Below are 23,528 nucleotides of genomic sequence, written 5' to 3'. Positions count from 1 at the left end.
GTGTTTTCAGTGGCTGTGATCACTGTAGTTGTGTAAACGGACACCCAAAACACAATGTAAATTTTCTATTTTCACTTGAAAACATAATGCAAAAAGAGTTAAAAGTCTGTATTTATTGTACATTGTATTTTTTTATGGTGCTAAATTCTGCAATGTGTCTAAAAACCGTTTATTTAAAAGGCTGTGTTTGTAGCTAAAGGCATACCGTGGGTGGAAACAATATAAAATATGACCAAAAAGCCGAAGATGGAAGTACATTTACTCATCTCATTTGCATATCATGACTCCACAAGACAGCTGCCATATTTCATTGCATATTTTTACTTGAAACTGAGCACTGAGCATAAAAATTTACCTTAATATATAAAATTTTACGTTGAACTTGTCAAATCATCTTTCCAATAACCAGTGATCATATCTGAGGGTTTTATTTGGCCCAGAAATCATCATCCGAAAAATGAAGATAAGAAATCAATGAGTTTAACATTTTTCTTTTCCTCCAATGAACCCAATGATTCCTCACGGTGCTCGATCTACTCCTGGCACACTTCATTTCTGACACCCAGCAGACTCTTTACAGAGGAACCTTTTATTTAACTCACTGCCTGAGCGGAATTGTTTTCGGGCCCCCCGCTGCCCCCAGCACTTCCCCTGTTAGCCTGACTTCTGCCACTCTGGAATCAACCAGGAAAACCCTCCAGGTTATCAACACGTGCTGCTTCATGCACACGCTCCAGCCGTATACACACAAGGTACACTCTCAGCTTTTTGTTTTTTTTTTTTTTTTGCCCCCACCACCCAATAACACCACCCATCATTAGATAAAAAATATTCCTCTCAGAGTCAAAATAAAGAAATCCTTTATATAACATATCAACGATGAGAAAAACTTGGTATTTTACAAGGTTTTATTGCTATTTGCTTATTATTTCTAAATGTTCTGGCAATGACGAACAGAAAATGGTTCTTTGTCTCTCTTCTCTCACTTGGCTTCTTCAAGGTGATCATATTGTCACTCATGAAGGACTCCTTCAAATTCTTTTTTTCTAAATCTTCGGATGTGAACACACCCGACATTGCGACTTTGCCACCTAAAGGGATAATAAGGAAGGTCATTCGGGACTGAACCCAGTGGTGGGCCCATTTTGGCCTGTGGGCCATATGTTTGACACATTTTCATCACAATATTGTGAAAGTCCTTTCTTGAGGAATATGACTTGCAAATATAGCTTCTGTTGTACTGACAGAACTGAGAAATTCGTGCTTTTATCTCAACACATCTTCAGACTGTCCAAAACGCTGCTGCAAGACTTTTAACAGGCACATTACTCCAGCTCTGGCTTCCCTTCATTGGTTGCCAGTAAATTTTAGAACATTTTAAAATTTCACTTCCCACAGTTAGAGTACAGCATGGTCAGACTCCACAATTCCTCACCGACCTGCTGAAACTTCAGTCTGCGTCCTGTAATTTGAGGTCAACAGGTCAGAAGCTCCTCTTCGCCCCACACGCTCATTTAAAACTCCAGGAGATAAGACTTTCCAGGCAGCAGCACCAAAACTCTGGAATTAACTTCCACTGTCTCTGCGCAGTACAGACTCTGTTGACTCTTTAAAAACCAGCTGAAGACATTTTCATACAGGAAGGCTTTTAACCTTTCACTTGAACTAACTTCATTGAATTGTTGTGTTTTGTGGTTTTGTTTTGTTTTGTTTTGTTTTGTTTACCTGTGAAAGTTGCTATATAAATACAATTTACTTAAAATACAATTAAAGGCAGAAAGGTAGAGCTGAGTGTCATCTGCATAGAGTTAGGATTAGGGAGGAAAAGGAGAAGGCTGGAACATAAAAGATTTCTAATGAATAAAGCAAAAGTTGCAAGAAATTATCATGTTAACACATTTCAGAGTTCTGTCATTGATCTTGCAGTGTAAGTTCATGTGAATTCATGAGACACAGAGTTTGCTTATTTCTCGATGACAACAGCAGATTAAAATGTAATCCTGAACAGATTCAGAGCTTGGTGCAACTCACATTTTATTGTGCATCGTGTGAAAAGAGGCTTACTTTACCATATTGTAATGTGGAATTTTGTTTACAAAGCCATGTGCTTCTGTTTGCTGTGTCTTAAAAACATCAAATATTTAGCCAGTTATCATCCTTCACACAGTATTTATTCTGTGACCAAGAAAAATTCAACCAGCAGCATGTTTGACGTGTCTCTCCAGCACAGCTCGTTGTAATGGACAAGTGAAGTGGATTGCAGCCAGCGTGACAGTTCAGTGCAGACAAGGACCTGAAACGACCTTTAACCATCTTTGCTCAAGGATGTAATAACAAACGCTAATGCGAATCACACGGGTAATATCTACAAGGACCCATTTAAGCTATGTCCCAGTGGTAAGTTAGTGCTTACTGGAGATGATTTCGCACTTAGCTACTCAAGCCCGACAGCTTTAACTCCTCAACATAAATAAATAAACCTAAACTGACAGAGGACTGCACTCTTTCGATTAGCAGTGATTTTTTTTGTTTGTTTGTTTTTTCCTCCAGCAGTCTTTAGAAACGGTTACGTTTGCAGCGCCTGGCTTCACAACCTGCAGTCACCTTGATCCTGTGAGACCCAGACAGTGTTTTAACTCTTTGATCGATGTGAGAGCAGCTTAAGAGAGAGCCACACATTGATTTTTAACAGCAGGCAGTGGAATTAAACGCAGCTGACGCACACACGTGCATGGCGATGCTCATGAACAACACACAAACTGATATAAAGTCTTTTGTTGTATGTTTTATGTGATAAGAGGCTCAACACATTTCAGTTCAAGGCCTGACACAGCTCAATTTCATCTTGATTGAGCTGCGCCAGTAAATAAGTGCAACATTAACCTTTACATTTTCAATTTTTTTTTTTTTGGCGTGACGCAGGCTGAAGCTTTACGGTTTGAATTAAAATCTACCTCAATAAAATGTATCACTTACCTTGCTCCAGCTTATCTTATTTGTTGGGTCTGCATTTCCTTGACATGGGATGAGCAGCGTCCCCCCGGCGTCCCGCCTGTACTGCGGTTCGGGAGCGACGCTGAAGGATGGGGGGTCCTGCAAAAACGCCAAAGCAATATAGACAAATCAAGGAGATTGCAGCAATGCCAACAATGGAATTTAAGACTGGATTACTGCCGCCTTGGACAAGATTATCTTAATAACAAAAGGATTAGCCACACAATTAACTCCGACAATAGCGCCAGCATTGTATTGAGTTGGCGTTGACTTCCATTAATGTCACGCTGCTCTAAAGTCGCAGGGAAAAGGTCATGAAAATATTGTTTCTGTTAAGTTTTTAATTCACTGTGACAGATGTGTTTGGGGCTAATTAAAATACACTCCCGCTCGCAGTGTCGACAGGCAGGTTTAGCAGACATATTTGATCTGAGCTCTCACAGCATCCCCGACCGTGAGTTGTGTGTCAGTGGAGCACCGCTAAGCCTCGCAGCCGCTTCACGCTCCGTGTCTCCCTAATTAGTGAGCCGGCCGGCGCGGAGGGAGCACTAACCTGCAGAATTACATTTGTCGGCCCGGACGGACCCATGGTGCCGTAGCTGTTGTACGGCGTGCACGCGTACACGCCCGCTGCGTCGTCATTGACCGTGGCCATGAAGAGGGAGCCCTGCGGCTTCAAGGTCCATCCTGGATACTGACAGGGAGAAACCACAGGTGAGAACATAACGCAGGTGACGGAAGGAAAGAAGGAATTTGAAAAAAAAAAAAAAAAAAAAATGGCCAAGCAGGTGTAAACATGGGACCAGAGAAAGACAGAGAAAGTATGGCAGAAATCACATTTTAATATTAGAATGTTTTATATTCTTGCAGCATTTATACTTCTTAATACAGCTGAGGACCTCAGGTCTCTGGAGTCTCTTCTAGTTGTGTAAGGGTCCATTAAACAGGGAAAATACATGAATTCACAGTCAATTTGAAGCCGCATTGAGCTAACACACTTGGATTTGTACTGTGGGAGATCATGCAAGCTGAATCGAGAAACACCTCCAAGCCAGGGCTGAGACTGGGAATACTTTGCTCGCCACTACTCCAAAGCACAACCTATCATTTATAGTTCACTGTATTCTTTCTGACCACTAGCTTTCTGTGAGATCTCTCAAACATTATATTATATTATTGCTGTTTCAGTTGTTCATTGAGGTAAGATCTCAGCATGTTACTTATGATGCATTAACATAGATGTGTTCATTCAAATGTATTTAGCGGAATACAGTTATGTGCAGATCATTAATTGTTTTCATAGATGAAAATTATCTTTAAAAAAAAACAGCTTTCCATTTATTAATTCCCAGGCTTTCTTTTTTTTTCGCCCCTGTCCCTTTGGGGACTCGGTACTTTTCATATCTTTGCACCAACAACCTTTCAACTGCAGGTTTGAGGGAGCTCTTTAGATCGCGGAGAGATGGCAGCACAGACTGTGACAGCAAAGGAGGAGCAGAGGCAAAATGTCAGCGTATTAAATAAGATGTGTTCACCCTGTCACTTCTAAACCCACTTCTAATTATTCACACACAGGCTGGCTGGAAAAACCACGAGTTTGAGAAATTATGCTGGGGTTTTTTTGTGCCATTTTGAATGTTTGCTGCCTCAAATATGATGAAAAACATCAATTTCTTTGAGGGATGAAGGTGTGTCCAAAGCAACATGAGCTGCTCAGCTGTGTTTGAAGGATTGATAGAAACAATGTTTTTGATATCAGGCTGCCACAGTCCTGCAGCAGTTAAGTATTTAAATCCCCACTGGGCAGATTACCTCCCGATCTAAAAATGTCAAATGTTGAATTATTTATTCATGGCACTGGTTTTCAAAGATTATATCTAAACTTGAAAAAACATTTTTTTTTTTTTTTAGTTTGTCTTAACATGTCTGACGCACACGCAGCCACCATGCTCTGCATGATCTTTTCTTTTAAGGAATCATTTGCCTTGAAAACAGTAAAAATCGTCCAGTCATTTTTTTCAATTAAGAAACAGTGGAAGGCTCGCGGTGCGTTCTGACTGCGCAAAAGGTTCCCACTCAGTTTAATGAAGTCAAAACCGCTATTATCCTTCCCGGAATGAGGCGGCGAGGATTACAGTGCGTGTGAGGGCTTGTGACATCCGCGCTCGAATTGGAATAATTGGCAGAATAACAGGCCGACTCCAGCGCCTCTGTCCTGCACAACGGGAATCTGTCACACTTCCTGTGGTGCGTCTCATCAGCGGGCATGTCCATCGCCTCACACCAAAGTGTCGAGGAAGTGGGGGAGCGGGGAGGTCAACACAGCGTGCAGAGGGAGGAAGGAAGAGGGTGGATCTCCCCGCACGCAAAACAAAGGGAATGTTATTAAAAGTTGATACTCTGGGCTGACTTTCAAAGGGAAAAAATAACAAAGCCATGGGGTTTTTCAGAAAAAAATATAACAAAGTTTTAAAACCGCAACGCCTTCCCTCGTCCTTCCCCTTTATTTGTAATGGTTCAAACAAGTGATGCATCAACACCACTTCTTTAAAGAAGAAAAAACAAGCACTAATCTTTAACTACTGCCAAGTAGCAGTACTACAATACTCCGTACTGGTATCGTTGCATCCCCAGTTCTCGTCTCTCCGATGAGGAGAGTGTGGGACTGAATTAAAGGGGGGAAGAAGAAAGGTTTGACGAGCAGTCAGGAATTCCTCGGGGATCGCTCCCAAAGCCTTTAAAGGTGACCTCATCACCCCATCCATTAAAATGTATGACTGAGCGGTCTCACACCTGAAGAACGGAGGAGATATTTCCACCGGCAAGCGAAGGAAACGTCCTAATTAAATGTTTTAGGCAGACGTGTATAGATGTACACTAAAAACTGCAGCTGCGTTGTTCTGGGAGCAAACTGAGTGGGCAGAGTGTTAAGCTGCTACATGACGGATTGCTGAAGGCTGTCGCTTGGTAGACGCCCGCGGTGGTGTCGGACATGGCTCTGCTGAGAGAGAACCGAATGATTTCAGCCGCTGTTTTTCAGCCCCCCGAGAGGCTCGCAGTATCAGGAATCAATAACGGAGCACTGCTGACTGTTTAAATTAAAGATGGGGATTTGCAGTTTTTAGACTGGCGGCGTAAAGGTCGCATAGTGCGATGGCAGACGTCATGCGGAGGAAAGTCTTATTTCCATTACCAAGGACAAGTCAAGCGGTTCACCGTCTTTCGTCCACTCCACCCGGAGCAGCGGAGGCTGAGCGGCCGCCGGGCAGGAGACCACGCCGTCCATACCTGTGGGCAGGTAGGTTTCCTGGGGCATTCGGAGCGGCTCGGCTGGGTCTGAAAGAGAAAACACGTCATTCACTACAAAACCTGAAACTTCTGATCAGTTCTGAGAGAAAACTGCCATGACCTGCCACAACATTAGAACCACTGACAGGTGAAACGGGCAATTATCTCATTACAGTGCTTCCTGTCAAGGAGGGAGACGCATTAGGAACCGAGTGAGCGCTCAGTATTTGACACTGACGTGTTGGAAGCGAGGAAAATGGGCAGGGGAACAATTTGAGAGATGCCGGCCCAATTCTGATGGTTAGACAGCTGGGCCGGAGCGCTCTCCAAAAACTGCTGTTTTTGAGGGGTATTCTTGGCGAGTGTATCAAAAGCAGCGCGATGAGCTGGAGAACCAACGGCGGGGTCACGGACGTCCAAGGCTCGCTGATGTGTGTGGGAGATAAAAGCTTGGACAAGAGGTCTGACCGAATGGAAGCCGGAGCAGCCGTGGCAGAAAGGTATGAGAGAGCTCGCTGCATCACAGCTTGTTATGTAAGGTGCTGATTAGCTGCAGACCAGCCGGACTGACCGTGTTTGACCCCTCTCTTCCACAGAAAGCTGCTCTAATGGGCCTGCGAGCTTCAGGTTCGGACCGCGGAGTGACGGGAAAAGAGTAAAAAAAAAAAAAAAAGATGGTCTGCTATGATTACACTTGTTTTCTTGATACGATGTGGATATCTGTGTGTGTGTGTGTGTGTGTGTGTGTGTGTGTGTGTGTGTGTGTGTGTGTGTGCGCACGCGCATGGTGTAGAAGGCCTTTCCTTGCTGGTTTTCATTTGGATGTTACTTTTTGATGTCAAAATGTTGTCATAACACCTATGTCTCTATTCACATGTTAAAATATTCATATTTATATTGCAGGCTCTATCTTCAGATCATGTGTGTTTACTTCCATTAAAGCCAACGATAATTACATGATTTTGGTCTATTTTCTGCTGGTTGTCACATATATCTCTTTTTCTACATATAATTATAGAAGCAAACACATGTAAAGCTTAGATCTGATATGTTCTTTGTTAAAGTTCCTCTGTAAAGTTATGCTATAAATACTGCTGTTTTTCTCTTCGCTTTACATAATTATAATATCTGATCCAGAAAGGGGAGTATAAAAAAGATTCTCTTCCTCTTTGTCAGTTTCTCTGTTTGTGTATATATGTTTAAAAATGTCATGTTTTGAATTATGTGTGTGAAATACTGATTATCAACCAGGCTAGGGTTAACAGGATAAAGCTATGTACAAGCTGCACCAAACTTGAGGTAGAACCTCAATGAGGTTGACCTCCGACAGCAGGGTAAAGTGTCACTTTCGCCCAAAAGTTACTTTCAGAGGATTTACAGAGACCATGGCCCTCATTTATGAAACGGCCGTACGGTGGTATACGGGCGTACGCCCGTCGTACGTCCATATGAAAGACGGGTTAGTTATTTATCAATTTGGTCGTGATCGTTCGGAAAGATGAAATCTCACGACAGCTCTGACATCGCGTACGCAAGTTTCAGTCAGTGCGGAGCGTGAAAACAATTATAAAGTAAACCTCAAACACGCCATAAAGCACAAGCAGCACACATTCACTACAGATTAAAAATAAATAAATAAATAATAAAATGATGCCCTTACGATATATATAATAAAATTCTTCCTTGTGGGATTAATAAAGGATTTTTAACTTTCAATAAGTCCGCTGGTCCATCCTGCCACGGAGAGGAGTGCTGTTATAACAGTGCGCAAAGACGCACACGCTGCTGCGGAGCAGCTTCAGATGCTCAGATCCAGCGGGGAAAACGCTGCTGTTCCTGTTCATCCCCGAAAATGTGTGTGACTTTATTTAGGCAGTTTTACACAATACTGCACTGGCCGATAGAGTTACTTTTGATGCGCCGGCGCCACAAGAGGATGCGGAAACCAGCAGAGCCTCGACTGGGTCTGGAGGAGGAGACAGGACCTGAAGAACCGCTACTGAAATGTAAATAAACTCTAAATTTTAGCAAATGATTTTTTTAATCAGTGATGTGAAGCCAGTAACCTAGAAAATAACATATGAACTAAAGGGATATTAAATACAGACAGAGGACGTTTAGTCAAACATTTTATTAAGGCTTCTATAAATTGTCTTTCATTTAAGCAGATCCGGCAGCGGGTGGCACGCGCCGCCCCCGGTGGCCTGAGTCCCGGGTCCTGTTCGATCCTGTGTCCCGTTCGGTCCGGGGTGTGTGTGTCTCGGTGGGACCGTCACTGCTGTGGGGAGGAGACCGGGCCGCGATGCCGCGCTGCCCGACTCTGAGACATAATTAAACAAAAGAATAAAACTCTGAGCTGTACAACATGAATCAGCCTCATTATTTGTAATATCAGGGTTAAATTAACGGACCTATAACCTGTTCAGACCTCAGCCGGTGTCCGTTCATCCAGGTGACGCTGCTCACCGCTGCCGTGAACGGCGTCCTCCAGACAGCGTTTTCCTATTCTCCTTAAATTTCAGTTTTTATTCTTCCAAAGAGCTCCTCCTGATTTACCTCCAGCTCAGACCTGAGAGGATCCATTTCCAGCTCCCAAAACTTTCTTTTTTTCGCCAAAATCGCTCCTTATCCGTGTTTGACCTCAGTGGGCGCGGCTTCGGAACTATGAAAATTTCAGGGCGTAACATTGTTAATGACGATCAAATTCATTTATCAACACCCGATCACTCAAACGCTGAGATCGGCGAGGTACGGAAGTTTCTGTAATGCCACGCGAGCCCCGTCGTACGATGAGCTCAGATATACACCCGTTTGAAAGATCGTTTGATAAATGAGGGCCCATGTGTTGTTGTGAGGGAGCTGTTCTGTCGCCATAAAGGGGGGGCAAAAGGCTGACAGGGGATTTCAGAGTCTGATACTAATTAGTGAATAATCAGCATGTTGAGCAAAGTAAAACACTTTTAATAAGTTACAATGAGCTCCTGATGCGTCTGGTCAACCTACTGTGTTTCACTTAACTTAACCGTCACTACAGGATATTTAACACAACTCAGGGGAAGATTTAATAGTGTAATGCTGTTTACCATGAACTACCATCGATTGGTGAAAGTTTCAGGTCTCCGATGCCCTTCGCAGCACTTTGTCCACTCCAGCCTGCGAGGCTTCCCAGAGCACTCCCCACAAAATCTAAAGACTGCATGAATGTATAACGTGTTTTATGAGTCCTAAGTTCTGACCTTGGGTTTGGCCAAAAGGAACCATGAATTTGCTGCGATCACTTTCTCCCATTAGCATCCTTTTGCTAATCAGAGAAGCAATAAATTGTAATTGGTACGGGCGGATACCCAATCGTTAGTAACGCACGTCACACTGTGGGGCCAAAAACACTTCTTCTTAGTGTTTATATTATGATTCCTTTATAGTTTATATGTTCTGGACTCTGGGACGATGAAACCTGAAACTCGGAGATGATTGGATTAGAAGAGGTTTGGAACTTAACTTTCATAAAATGCTAACGCTCACCTTTCTTCAGCCAAAACCACTGACTACAAGTCTGTGAGGGTTTACTACTGTACACTGGAATTATTACATAGTTTGGACTTTACAGCTTTCTGTAGACGACACTCGAAGCCCGCATTTTCTTCCAGCTGAACTGTTTATCCTGACTTGCAGATTTCAAACGGTCACTTGGAGGTAGTATACGACGAGATGCGGCGAGTTGCATCACTGCTGGGTGTAGTTACAGATCCAACACAACTCCGATAACTACCACTGTGGATGGCTCTTTAACTCACAGCTATTTTTCAGTGTGATATCAGGTTGCTCTTGTAGATTCAGGGAAGGAGCACAAATCACATTATTTGTGAAGCTCAGAATATTTGTGCTGAAAGGGTATGACATAATGTTTTGGCACGGCATTGTTTTACATTAACTGTGAGTCATTATAGTGTCATCTTAATGCAGCTTTGAGGATTTTAGCACTTTGTATTTATATATTGGCAAGTAAGCTCGGCCATTTCATTTGACTTATTCCATCAAGCGAGTCACTGCCCCACCTTGTGGTATAAAGCAGTATTACAATACGAATTGTGCTGTGGTCAGCGCACACACTAAATTGAAGATGTAATAAATGTTGTTTTTAACCATCTGCTAAACAGTAAATTTCCTCATTGTAAGTAGGTTGCTAAATATTGTGATACCGCTTCATGTACAGAATGAAAGCTTAGAACAGGTGTGTCTGTTTTTTGTTTTTGTTTTTTTTTTATTTGAAAATGTTCATTAAAATGTGATTTAGTCTGCACTGAGGTTTATTTTGAAAAATGCTTCATGCTAAACTCATCATTAAGCCTTTGTTGAGGCTTTAGACACCACTGTTATGACACTATTTGGCCAGTTCAGCCCATTCAAGATCAAACTGAGCTGTTTGCGACCCCTAAGCTGAAATGTGTCTAACACCCTGCTTTAGAAAGAAGAAGAAAAAAAAAAAAATCTCAATCGCCCCCTTGTGGCTGATTGGAGCATTGGCTCAGTGTGACTCAAATGTGATGCTAAATGTTAAATCAATTCCTCGTCAAAGGCTTCCATCTTTTTTGATAGTTTTAATCACCTCAACTTTGGTTGAATGAATCAATTTTCTGCTACTTTAGTTGATTTAGTTGTTTAATCGGGATGTGATGCTGTGACTGGCAGCTGTAGGTCCTTCCTCCGACAGAGACACGCCTCAGTTTAAGGCTTAACCACATCATGAAAACACAAATAAACAGCCAATGTCTCATGAGAACACACAACAACAGACACAACACACACACACACACAAACACAGGAACGTACGCATCACTGTCAGGTTTGCAGAGGCGGCCGGTGGAGTCAGCAGGCCGTTGGTGGGCACACAGGTGTAGTTCCCAGAATCCTCTGGGATGAGGCTGGAGATGAGTAGAGTCCCATCTACCATGATCTTCACTCGTGACTTCAGAGACCTTTGGAGAAACCACACAGGACTTTGTTCAGTAACGTAAATGATGCTGCAGAATACAGAAAGTGTCAAATCAGGCCTGCTGCGCTCGTGGAGTCAAACAGGCTCTCAGAGCATCAACAGTGTAGGAGGGTTTTTTTTTTTTTTTTTCCCACTGTGAGTTATGTGCAGATGGAGGTTAAGGATATTTCATTTCATTTCAGTCAGAGTGGGAAGACAAGTGCCCACTCGCTTCATGCATTCTCCCAGAGAAAACGGAGCAGACTCCAGCGGCCTCCGTTGCGCGCGGACGCCGGCGGCATGTGCAGGTGGGACGGCTCACAACGTGACACGTCCTGTGATGATTACCGTCGAGGTCAGATGATTCAAGTTAACGTGAGCGGCCCTGCCGCGCCCCGTCACTACTCTGTTTATCTCCCGACGCATTAACATCCACGTCAGTGCCTCGGCTGTTTAAGATCCACTTACAATATTATTTCACATCAGCGGTAAATCGGATGAGTAATGCCAGCGGCGGCCGCGAAGAGCGGATCAAAAACTCACCGCAGCTTTTTGGGCTCTTTCAGACTTCATGGCGCTTTTGTAGTTTCACAAGCTTTCTACAGAAAACAAATCTCTTTCGGTCCAAAGAGGTTTAGGGACTCCCTCAGAGCAGCGACCCCCCCGGGGAGCTTCAGGGGGCGTCGAGGTCAAGATAACGAGTCAAAGTGACGTGAGCTCAGTCTAACAGTGGAGCTGCTGAGGAAACTAATAGCAGCTTTTGATCTCGGAAAGATAAGTGTTGGCACTCTCCTTTAGGGTTTGGAAATAAACCGCAGAACCTTGGCGGAGACTCAGTCTGCAAAAAACCTACAAGGAAAAAAGCATTCGATACAAATGTATTTCATTTATTTATACAGTGCAGACTGGTCTTCAGGCAAGTTTTTTCCAGTACAAATGGATAACTAACTGATGAACAGAATTCTGAGTTCATTTAAAAAGTTAAATAGTACAGAAAAATGTCAAAATTAAGTTTGGTTAAATTAGTTAAATTCCTAAGGGTTTTTTTTCCCCAAAAATTTTTCTTTTGAAGTTTTTCTTAGCAAGTTAATGCACTTAAATTCATATTGTCTTTGCCGACTGCTGGTTTTATGAACAGCAAAATGATTCAGGCTTTAAGTACAATGCTGGTTTTCTACAACATCGACCAGGAGTCTCAAACACATACAGTCCAGTTTCTCTTTGAGGGGGCCGGACCAATAAAATGACTCCAAAATAACTGCTTTTGGCTCCCGGACCTTATGATTGACACCGCTAATATAGAACATCAAGACGTGTGAACTTGGCTTTCTTTGGCTGGAGTTAAGACTAAAATACCAAACCTCCTTCCTCCACCTGAGAAGCCTTGTGAAAGCCCTTCTCCACTCGCTCCACCAGCTCCCCGCCTCAGCAGGAATTGATTACAAGGTTCCCCTCCTGACATATCGGTGTGCACGGACATGCCTGCCCCCACCGGAGGAAGCTGTCCATCCCACACAGCACGACGACTCAAACAGCTCCCCGGAAACAAACACCGGAGGAAGGACCCGGCTCTCTGCGCTGCTGCAAAACCCTCCGCAATGACATGAGAGCCGCTAAAGCTAGCGTTTCTATGAAAGAATATGATTTAAAGAGCATTTATGTTTAATTTAGAAAACAACTTAAAGATAGTATTGAACGGAAAAGCTCTACTGAAGGCTCCATTTAGAGTTAATTCTCTAAACTTTTGAAACAAGCTTCCAGTGAAGTTCCAGACTGTGCACTGCTTAAATATCTTTTTTTTAATCCTGATTAATTATTTCTCGACCTCGCTGTCATTTGTTATGCTTCTTTTACAGTTTCTATCCACAAAAAAGCCTGAACTCCACCACATCATCTCCGTGTTTTGTCTCACTTTTAAAAGGAGAAGTGCTTCTTTCTCTCAGAGAATTGGTAATAACAGGACAGCCAATGACTCACAGGCAACTAAAATTTATGAAACCCAGAACAAACAAGAGGAAAAATAATTCCCCGTCTGCAAATGTTCATAAAACACACACATATCCAGTACAGACACTTTAAACATACACATGTTTTGAAGCTTAAAACCAATTAAAATAGAGAATAACAACCTCACAATCTGGAAAACCTGCAGCATTTGCATCAAGTTATTTGTTTTACATGCTAACTTCTGGGAAATAGTTGGTCAATTCCGCTACATCAGCCAAACAAAAATACACTTTTTGATTTAATTGTATCCACAATAGCAAAACTGTGACTCTAAGTTCATTTACTTTTCATATTCTAACTAATAATAATAAAACACTTTGGAAAACAGCATGCCTCAAACACAAAGCAATGCAAGAGATCTGAGTCGAAATGGATTAGATTAAAAAAAAAAATCAACAGGAGGTCTATTTTGGCATCCCCAAAGCGCATATCACTATTTTTAAGAAAGCAATTACAAAAGAGCTTATTTCTTAATTCAGCTATAGATAATCAGAATAATCCTCATGTGCTCGACTCAGCTGTTAACAGCATTATATATAATAACTGCAGAAAGCCTCTCTAATATTCTTCCCCGCATCGAAATCAAGTTGAAAATGAACCTGAGTGTAATCACAGAGAATAGCGATGTGTATGCTGGAGGAATGCAGGAGGAGAAGTAAATGCAAATTAAGCCCACCACCTGCTTCACTGACCCCATCCCAGCCATCCCTTTATTTAAAGAGTGTGTTCAATTGTCTGGCGGATGATATTTTGGCAACCGTGAGCCATTTCCCCGCTCGCTCGGATCTTCTCCTTGGCACCGAACGGCGCTTTTGTCAAACCTCTCATACAGAAAAGCTCGTTGGGTGCATTACAGTTCCAGAGCAATTACATTTTTTTTTTTTTTTTTCTCCTGAAATGGTATGACTGAAGCTTTTAGCTCATCTGAATTTATCCTCTTCATTTTATGTTTGAGGCAGAGCTGGGGGGTAGAAAAAGGTCAAAAGCAGTGGAGTCGACACAGCCTGACATTACGGCGGAGACGTTTGCGAACGTTCAGCCGATGAAGGCGAGACGTTTATCAACCGGTCCGAAATTCACAAACACTGACTGCAAGAAATACCAGCAACACAACAGTTTCACCATTTTTAATCAATTGTTCTACTTATTTAAAATATGCAATTGTTTTTGTGTGAGTTTGCATGTTCTCCCTGTGCTTTCGTGACTTTTATTGTTGGCCAAAAACTCCTTCAGAGAATAACCCCTGACTTTCAAGACTGAAATTGATTCACATGTAGCTTTCTAAAAAAAAAAAAGAAAAAAAAAATGTTGGTCTCAGTTTGGAGGTTGATCTTTTTTTTTTTTTTTTTTTTTTTCTTTTAAGAGTATCAGAAGTTCAGATCCTCGCCTCTGGCCGTCAGAAGTTGCGAGGACCCCGAGAAGTACGCTGACGCATCTGTCATCCAGCCTCCGAGCGTTTCATAGTGCTGTACATCTATAAGGGACGGCGGCTGGTTCGTTATAAACTTACAGCTGTAGCCCTCTTCTCTGACATTAAACACACGTGCAGACGTGCGGACGGCGGCGTGCGCGAGAAGCACGAGAAGCGCCGCAGCACGAGAAGCTCCGACTGAAAATCCCTGGGACCAAAGTCGAGCCCCGAGCCAGTAACCTTAGTAGCTACTTTCCCTTCTTCTCCTCCTCCTTTTTGGCACTCATTTGAATTTCAAATCTTTCGCCTTAGAAAAGAGAACTCCACTTTTTTTTTTTTTTTTTTTTTTTATCAGCTCCAGAATTTGCCGGTGTGTAACTCACGCTCTACCGGGCAGATACCGGAGGAATAAAGCACCCTTTCTTCACGAGCAACCACAAAGCTTTGTTTTTTTTGTTTTTTTTTCTGGCTGACCAAAGAAACCTTTTAGTTTGGAGTTTGCTAACAGGGAAAATAAAAGAAATTTATGCAGCCAAGACAAGGTATGACATGTCATACCCGGCTCAATATTCCCATTCATCTGCTTTACAGAGCGCAGGGTCAAGAGGTCTATTGGAGTCAGCAGCAGGTAAAGGCCGGATGCACAACACCTTGTGGAAGGTCGACAGGCGCTTCGGACGCTGACAATCCACACGCTGCAAAGGTTACAATGTAGGGCTGTTGGGTTTTGTTTCCATGGCGCCGGTACACACACCGTGCTACCAGAAACACTACGGAAAATGCGACTCAGAAAATGAAATAAGGTCCAAAATAAACTAATATTAAATTATGTTAAACTAACAATGCATGTAATTCGTTTTTTGTTGTTGATAGAGACCTTGATATTTAAAGTTTCAGCCTCTCTCTCTCTCTCTCTCACACACACACACACACACACACACACACACACACACACACAACACACAACACAAACAATGCCAAGAAGGAAGGTTCTGATTGACCTCAAGCATATTGTGCAGTGACACACAGTCGGAGGGAAATGTCTTCATGGGAAGAAGAACGCAGAGTTCTGAGTTCTCTGACAAAGGAGCGCTGGTACTTTGTATGGAAAAAGTTCACATATAAAAAAGGATTCACAGCATTATTCATGGCATTATTTCTGAATAGCAACCAGGGAGCAGTGGCAGATAATTAGGGTGGTATATGTCTTTTTCTTCCTTCTTTTTTACAATATTTCAAAGAAAATTGGACTCCTTTCGACAGAATAAACTTTAAGTTCAGATAAATTTAGCTATTATTATCTCTGAACTATACTGCTCTGGGGCCTGAGGAGTGACGATTTGGTTGCATTGCATGTTCACGGCACTGATCAGACACTTTTAGTGATATGACAGATGAAACAGGACGAATTCTGATTCCCTCCATGAAATAATCCTGAAGGAGTTTGTTTCATTAGGGCGGCACAATATTGCTGATTTACAGAAATCATAGTCTCAACAATGATACAAAGGACTGACTCATCTGCGATGAGTGATGTTTCTGTGCACAGTGCATTCATGCACATGGCAAAATTTTCATTTTGAAATAAAAGCAACATTCAGCTCGATAATTCCACCAAAAATTTGTGATTATACAGGAATGTCATCTATTGGAAGCTCTAATTATTTCATCTCCGATGGCCCCAGAGAATAAGTCAGAAACACAACCCTCATGGAGAAATGACAAGAAACAAGTACGCCAACAAACTGCTGCACTTCTGAAGCTCTGATACGCGAAAAACTGGTGACGTAAATGAAATAGTAATTTGGGAAAACAAATATCAGAGCACAAAGGTTTCATCTATTTAAACGAAAGGCATATAATGAAGTGTGTGGAGTGTTTTTTTTATTTATATATATATGTACAAAAACTGTTCTCTATTGTCTGGATGAATCAGAAGAAATGTGTTTCTCTGTAAGGCCGTCCTCGGCATCATTGCCCGCCGCCGCCGCCGCCGCATTATCAAGATTTCATCGCTGGAAGTTAAGTGTTGCTATTTTTGTGTGAGCTAAAGTCGGTGAGCAAACTCACAGGGAGCGGATTAAAAAAGGAAAGGAAAAAAAAAAAAAAACTGCATCATGCATGGAGGGACTTCCAGCTTTCAAAGAAAGCAGAATTAGTTTGAGTTTCACAAGACACTGACCTCAGCTGACTCATTCATACCTGCCAGGGGATTTGAGTGGCCAATAAATATTTAAGTGGTAATAACATATAAAATTCAAGTGACTGGAAGCTTCATAAGGGGATTTTTTTTTTTTTTTTTTCACCTCGGATGCACAGAGGACACTGCAGCCTCGCCCTGAGTCACCCAAACCTGCCTGGAAACACACTGACATGTGTTGAAGAAGTGCAGCAAAGCAGGTGGTGTACCTGTTTTTTTGCTGCCTCAGTGTCAAAAAAAAAAAGAAAAACAGCTTTCATCATCAAATCACTCAGTGGACCGGCACACGAGTACATGTCAGACAGGCTTTTAAGAAATGTCGCCTCTGGATTTGTTTGGTCCGCTGGGACAGGCTTTCATGTAGTGGAGCTCCATCGCCTGGAACTAAGACCTATGAGGAGGCGGGTTTTAGCTTTCTATTGACAAAGGAGCAGGTTTCAGTCTCCATTTATCTCACTTGTGGTGCAGTGTGCCAGAGGACGTCAGGGAAAATTGGCTGCTTTTTAAATTTTTTTTTTAAACTAAATTTTTGTAACATTTTTCTGGTTTTTTTTCTTATTCAAACAGCTAATCCAAGCGATACGACTGATTGTGCTTTGTTCATTTCACATTTGCGCCATTGTGTTTTGCCTCTTTATGTTGTCCCGTCCCCCCCCCCCCCCCCCCCCCCCCCCGCCTCTTCTCTGGGAAACAAAAGCGGAGTCAGACAGTCATCTGTGAAAAGCACTAAATTAGATTTGGAGCACATGTAACAGAAAGAAATAAAGACGGGAAAAAAGCTCTGCGCCAGCTGCACTCACTCGATGTGATAGACGTTCTCGCCACCTTTCAGCCACACGTAGGTCATGTTGGGGGGGTCCGCCACCGCCTGGCACTGCAGCAGTGCATTCTGGGACATGTTGAGAGATGTATTTTTGGGAGGGATGACGATGACGGGTGGACCTGGAGAGAAGGAAACGTGGGAAAAAAACTGCATAAATTATTTTGCCAAAAGCCACTTATTCTGACTCTTTCCATCATTTTAAAAAAGCTGTAAAACGCCTTAGTCAATAACAGCAGGGCTCTATTTCGAAATTATATGGAAAATTTTGATGTGAATTATTTAATATATACATTCCAGCCAGTAAAAAACTGTTTACTTCCTTCTGAAGCAGTTTTGGTTCGGTGGCACACACAGCTCTATTTCCCTTTGGTTACAAAATACAGTTAAATGTCCAAAAAGCTTCACCTAGAGCTGTTATTCGGTGAATGTTTTTATAAAGTCACTCTGACAGCCTGGCTTTGAAATTAGTTTCTTTCATGGTAACATCACTGATATCTCCACTCGAGTCTCAGAGTTGTGTTGTGCCTGCACCTCTAAAGACTTTTGTTCAAAAAAATCAATGTTTTCTTGGAATTTTTTTACAATTTGCTTTCGTGGATTGGGCGTGCAGAGCGGAACCTCTTGTGCGCTGCTTATGGCCCACATTTTTTGATGTTTGACAGCTGTGCTCTAAAGTTAGCATTCCCTGTGTGACAGACAACTACGGAATGAAGTTGCTTCAAATCAAAAACAAATGTTTACTGAATGACTGTCAAATTGAGCTCTGCAATCTAATTCCTTGATATATGTTGTTTTTTTTTTGTTGTTGTTGTTGTTTTGTTGCTTTTTTTGCAAACTCAGTATAATCTCAAGCCTTGGAATTTGGAGATACAGGAGGTTTTTTTTGTCATAAGAATAGTAATTTGTATAGCACGTCATTACGCATTTATTAAAATGCAAAATAATTTATACAAATCCATAATGCAAAACAGTTTAAACCAGGCTTGGGAAACGTACTTATAAGCAACATTATTTAAAGGCATAAGGAAATAACACTACATGAGGAAATTCAGTGGATTTATGTATTCAAAGAACTTCCTGGGTTGAGCACAGCAGACTTCATTTATCTCCTTTGCAAGTTAACATTTACTAACCTAAAAATTATTGTAAGTCTAGAGTATATTTTCTTTTCATTAGACTAATGTCATCCAAGCACCAAATATTCACTTTCTTTTGTATCTCCGCTATGCAGGGTGTACTTTATTTGCTCTTCTTTTTATATCAGCTTATGACTGTTTAAAGACGAAAGAAGCTCAACTTGGATGAGAAAAGACACTAAATCCATTTTAACAAATACAAGATGTGGATTAATCCATCTTAATGTCTTTTCTTCAAACTAATACTCTCCTTGAAATCACATCAACTCTGCCCCTTCAGTATGTTCCGATTTTCAATGATTCATTCACGACGTGGATTTGTTTTCGTACTGTGAGAGCTGCTGGAGATCAATACATCGGCGGCTCGGTAGGAGAACACGAAAAGACACAAAGCTGGACCAATAAGGGATTATCATCCTATGTAGTCTAAAACTGGTTTGGATCCATCTCAGAAAAATGTCTTCCTATTGATTGTGACACCGGCTGAGATCATCAGCGCATCATTTATTCGGACGACAAATGGAAGGAAAAACCAACATAAGGTGTTGCAGTGAGGTGTAAAGCGCTGCCAGGATGGCCTCGGTGCTTTCTAACATTGATTCTTCAAGTCTGTTCACAGCTGAGAGCATCTTTCTTGGAAAAAAAAATCCCTTATTTGTTGATTTATGATGGGAATGAAGACTGCTGCCTAATGAGTTGGTGGCTGTGACGGCGCTAAAAGACGAATAACATTCATTTTCATGCTCATCAAACCATAAAGCGATGACTGGAATGTTCACAGCAGGTTCACATCCAGGAGACGGAGAGCTTAGGGTTCCCCTGGTCACGTCTCACAAGTACGAAACACAGAAAAGAGCCAGAGAGAGCCACAGAAAGAGATCTACGTCACCCTGAAGAGACCTAAAAATGCCTGTAAAGTGAGGCACAGTGCGATCGTAACTGAATGCAAATGATACAAAGGCGCAGAAACAATCAACATGTGGCACAAACAGCAAATTAAAGATAAAAAAACAGAGAATTAGCCAAAAAAAAAAGTCTCAAAACATATTTTGTGTTGTGTCTTGGTCAGGCATTGGCTTTTTTCACATAATGTTTGCCAAAACCAAAACGAGTACAATGCGAGGGCTTATTAAATGCCATAAAGCACGGCTTTGTACGCAAACAACTGTCACTCATCTAAAGCAAGTTCTGCTGGGAAAAAAGGTTTTTTATGAGATGGTTAATCTGGATTACATGGGGTCTTCAAAAGCTCGGTGTCATACAGGAGGAGGTAAACACTTTATTTCCCAAAAGACAGAAAAAAAAATCTGTAGTGTAGCAATACTTTCAGGCCTTGTATTGTCAAACGCGCGAATGAAACTGCCCTGACAACTAATCACATCCAGCCACCGCAGAGCAGTGCTAGCATGTCACATTTATCTCCTTTCCCCCCGCTGTGCCAACCTCATGCCGACACGTGCTATTTACGAAAAGCTAATAAAGGAGGACTAACACACCACAAGCCTTACACATAAACAACCACATAATCTCTCCAGCAGCCATTACCCATCACATTTATCATGCTAAACGCCTGCCGGATACATCTGTGAGTGACAGTTTAGAGGTTACTTAAGGCTTTTAGACTGACTTCATCCAGATGAGCTATTAGTCTACTGTAATCCATCCATGTGGCAGCGCTGCAGCACAGAATGCAAGCCAAAGCTCAGATAATGTGACTTAGACTTAGCAGCGCCAGGGCAGTATGTGATCATGATGAATATTATTCTAAATGTGACCACTTGCAACTGCGGGACTTTAGAAATTAAGAGCGACATCATCGGGACTCTGAGCCAAAGCTGAATGTTTCCCAGTGTGCCGACCTGCAGAAGGGAAAATCTGCAGTAGGAGTCACGAGTAGGAGTACACGAAGGAGTCGGAAATAAATACCACAGAGTATTATGCAGCGGTGTGTCGGTGTAATCCAATGATACACGGGGGCCTGTTTTCAGATCCGACATGTTCTAGCATTTAGAGCTGGACTGTAAATCTCCAACCTGACTAACGCACCATACATTTCTGACCACATACTGAACTGCATCTTCTTGTTTTTACACAGTGGGTCCAAACAGCATTAGATCTCCTCCACACATGTCACATTGTTGGCATTATCGTTTTGGTACATTTAGAAAAAACACGGAAAAGTAAGCACATCCCCGTAATGATCCTTAAAATGTATCAAATCCTGTTTAAATCTGTTTACCGTTTACACGCCTCCCTGCTCGGTGCACTTGCACCGTGTTGTGTCATCATGCCAAGATCTAAAGACCCTGCTAATGCCTCCTACAGACTCTGCGATTTTTAATCTTATAAGTTTATTACATGCTATATTGTGCAACGTGGAGCTGATGAACTTGGCTGTGACGCCAAGTTTGAGACGTGCAGACTCCACGATGCCGACCTCCCATTACTGCGAGGTACAAACAGTAAGAGTGGCAAGAAGAAGTCAGTGAAATTGTTTCTTCTTCTCCTCGATTAAATGATCATAAAGTGTGATCCATCTATGTCTCAGTCACCAGCTCAGACGAACGCACACTGTGTAATCTAACATTACACCAAACGTTCTCATATCTCAGGATTTAATCATTTAAAACAGGCATTGTACTCGACCGGTGGACAAAGTGAGGGAATCCATTATTTAACTGATGGATCTTTTCTTGGCAGTAATGAAGTCACTCAAGTGTTTTTGATCGCTCAAATCTCAGAAAGCGTACTTCAGGGGTGTCAAACAAGAGGTTTGTGGGTTAAAGTGGATCGAATGAGGCTCCAGTCTGGCCCGACAGAACAGCAAGGAAAACACTGCATGTGTGAGTTGCTTCACTGCAAAAACAAATAACAGCATTCACCACTGGCCCAACATGAAAACCACATTGTTTTCATATTCCTGCCATGTCTGTTTAAACGGATGTCTTCAAAATGTTTTTCACCTGGAACACTGTGGCGTAAGCAAGGTCTGAAAGCACAGGACTTTGGATATGAATCTGAATTTATGATGGCTGCTGCTAGCGGTGCTAATTAGCCTTAGTAGCTAACCAGTTCGACAGTGTTTTACTGGGATAAGATCTTATCTTACTCAGTCTGTGAAGATAGCTCACCGCTACAGTGGCCTTGCTGGTGCCTCGTAACCTACTGGCATTAAAAAAAAAAAAAAACTTCTACACACAATATTTTTTAGAAAAATTTCTCTAAAATGTGCTGGATTTGAACATTTTCTTCTTTCGGCTTACCCTAGAGGTCCTCATTGAAATTGTGGCTTAGATGACAGAAAAATTGGTCACTGGGAAAATTCCTACTTGTCATGCACATCCAGCACGAGGACACATTTCCTTAGACAGCAGCGGTTACAAAATCTACCTGCAGACCTGAGAGACAAGGTTTAGAAGTTCTTTCATATTTATTTTCGTGTCAAACATCCTGCTGTTGGCTTGAATTTGCTAAGTGGTGAAATCATTGCATGTGTCTTTTCTAAATTGAGATATCGAAGATGAATGGCCAATTTACGCAGAAATTATGTGACAATCTAATGTAAGTTAGTAGTTAGGGAAGCATCAGTATCACTTTTTTGAAGGGTGAGTGTGAGTACTGACCTATACTTGTCAACACCAAGTACTGATAGGAGTACTTCTTCAAAACCATAAAACATAATTATACTCTGTTGGCAAAAAATAAGATAAGGCTATGTGTTGCTGCAGGCAATGAGGGTGTCAGTCATACTTTAACTATGTTTACAATGTAGCATCTGTCAAGGGGCAAGGCAAACCCAAACACAGACTGAATCCGATGAGGAGTCAGACGCTGGTTTAGACAAGAGTAAAAGCAACGCAGCCAAAGCAGAGTTCATAATCCAGGAAGGCAGATCGACAGACAGGAACAGACGGAGCTGAACTCAAAGGAAAAACAGAATATAGGAAACAAGTAACAGATTCACTACACTGAGCAGGTGAAAGAGAACAGACAAACCGACATAGGCAAACTGGAGAGATGAACCTAAATACACTGGGGCAGAGGAACGAGATGATTGAGTAACGAGGTAGGAAAATCAGGTGCGGCAGAAGGAAACAGGTGATGGACATCAGACTAATGACACAAGGAACCTGGGACGAGTGTGGACAGCAGGAGGATGGGAGACAGAGTGCAAAACTAAACACAGGCAACAGGTGGAGCTAAAGGGAACAGACAGGGGACAGGACTCAGGACAGACAGTGGACTCAGGACCATGCATGACGCCCAAAACTGTTTATCTTGAAGTCAAATCCTGCAGGACTCACTGAGCAGCTGAAGTCATGAGCAGCATCGGGCTAACTCTGACGCTCCAAATGACTCTGGTGATTAAGTTGCACCAACTAGTCTTCATCCCCTTGTGATGTTTTGGCAGGACGTAATTTACAGCCTCACTTCGAAGCTTAGGGATATTTCATGCGTACTCTATGCAGTAATGGACCTAACACCGGCATTGGCGTATCCCTATTAGTTGTTCCAGTTTTCATGAGTATCAAATATACAAACGCACGCTGTCACAGAGAGACACTTCACTCTCATTCAGCAGCCTTAAAAAGCTCCCTGAGCTGCTGAGTGTGTGACTTCTAACTGACCCAAAGACAGAGCATTATCGCCGTATCATGACGCTCTGCAACCCAACAGGATCTCTTGTCTCATATCAT

The 23,528-nt window shown here is 42.2% G+C and overlaps 1 protein-coding gene across 1 annotated transcript in view; it reads right to left on the bottom strand.

Moving 5' to 3' along the window:
* Positions 1-23,528, bottom strand: part of igsf9a (immunoglobulin superfamily, member 9a) — a gene marked incomplete at its 3' end in the record, with an annotated part of 62,587 nt that overhangs the window by 15,603 nt on the left and 23,456 nt on the right. The window contains exons 7-11 of the mRNA XM_030085599.1: positions 17,673-17,814; positions 11,113-11,258; positions 6,188-6,330; positions 3,548-3,688; positions 2,977-3,093 (exon numbers count right to left, since the gene is read on the bottom strand). Of these exons, the coding sequence (XP_029941459.1) occupies positions 2,977-3,093; positions 3,548-3,688; positions 6,188-6,330; positions 11,113-11,258; positions 17,673-17,814 (689 nt within the window). The remainder of the gene's footprint in view (positions 1-2,976; positions 3,094-3,547; positions 3,689-6,187; positions 6,331-11,112; positions 11,259-17,672; positions 17,815-23,528) is intronic.

This window comes from Salarias fasciatus, assembly GCF_902148845.1.
Source record: "Salarias fasciatus chromosome 7 unlocalized genomic scaffold, fSalaFa1.1 super_scaffold_4, whole genome shotgun sequence".
NCBI classification, from domain to species: Eukaryota; Metazoa; Chordata; class Actinopteri; order Blenniiformes; family Blenniidae; genus Salarias; species Salarias fasciatus.
Note: the sequence above shows the minus strand (reverse complement) of the source record. Positions and strands in the feature narration are given on the sequence as shown.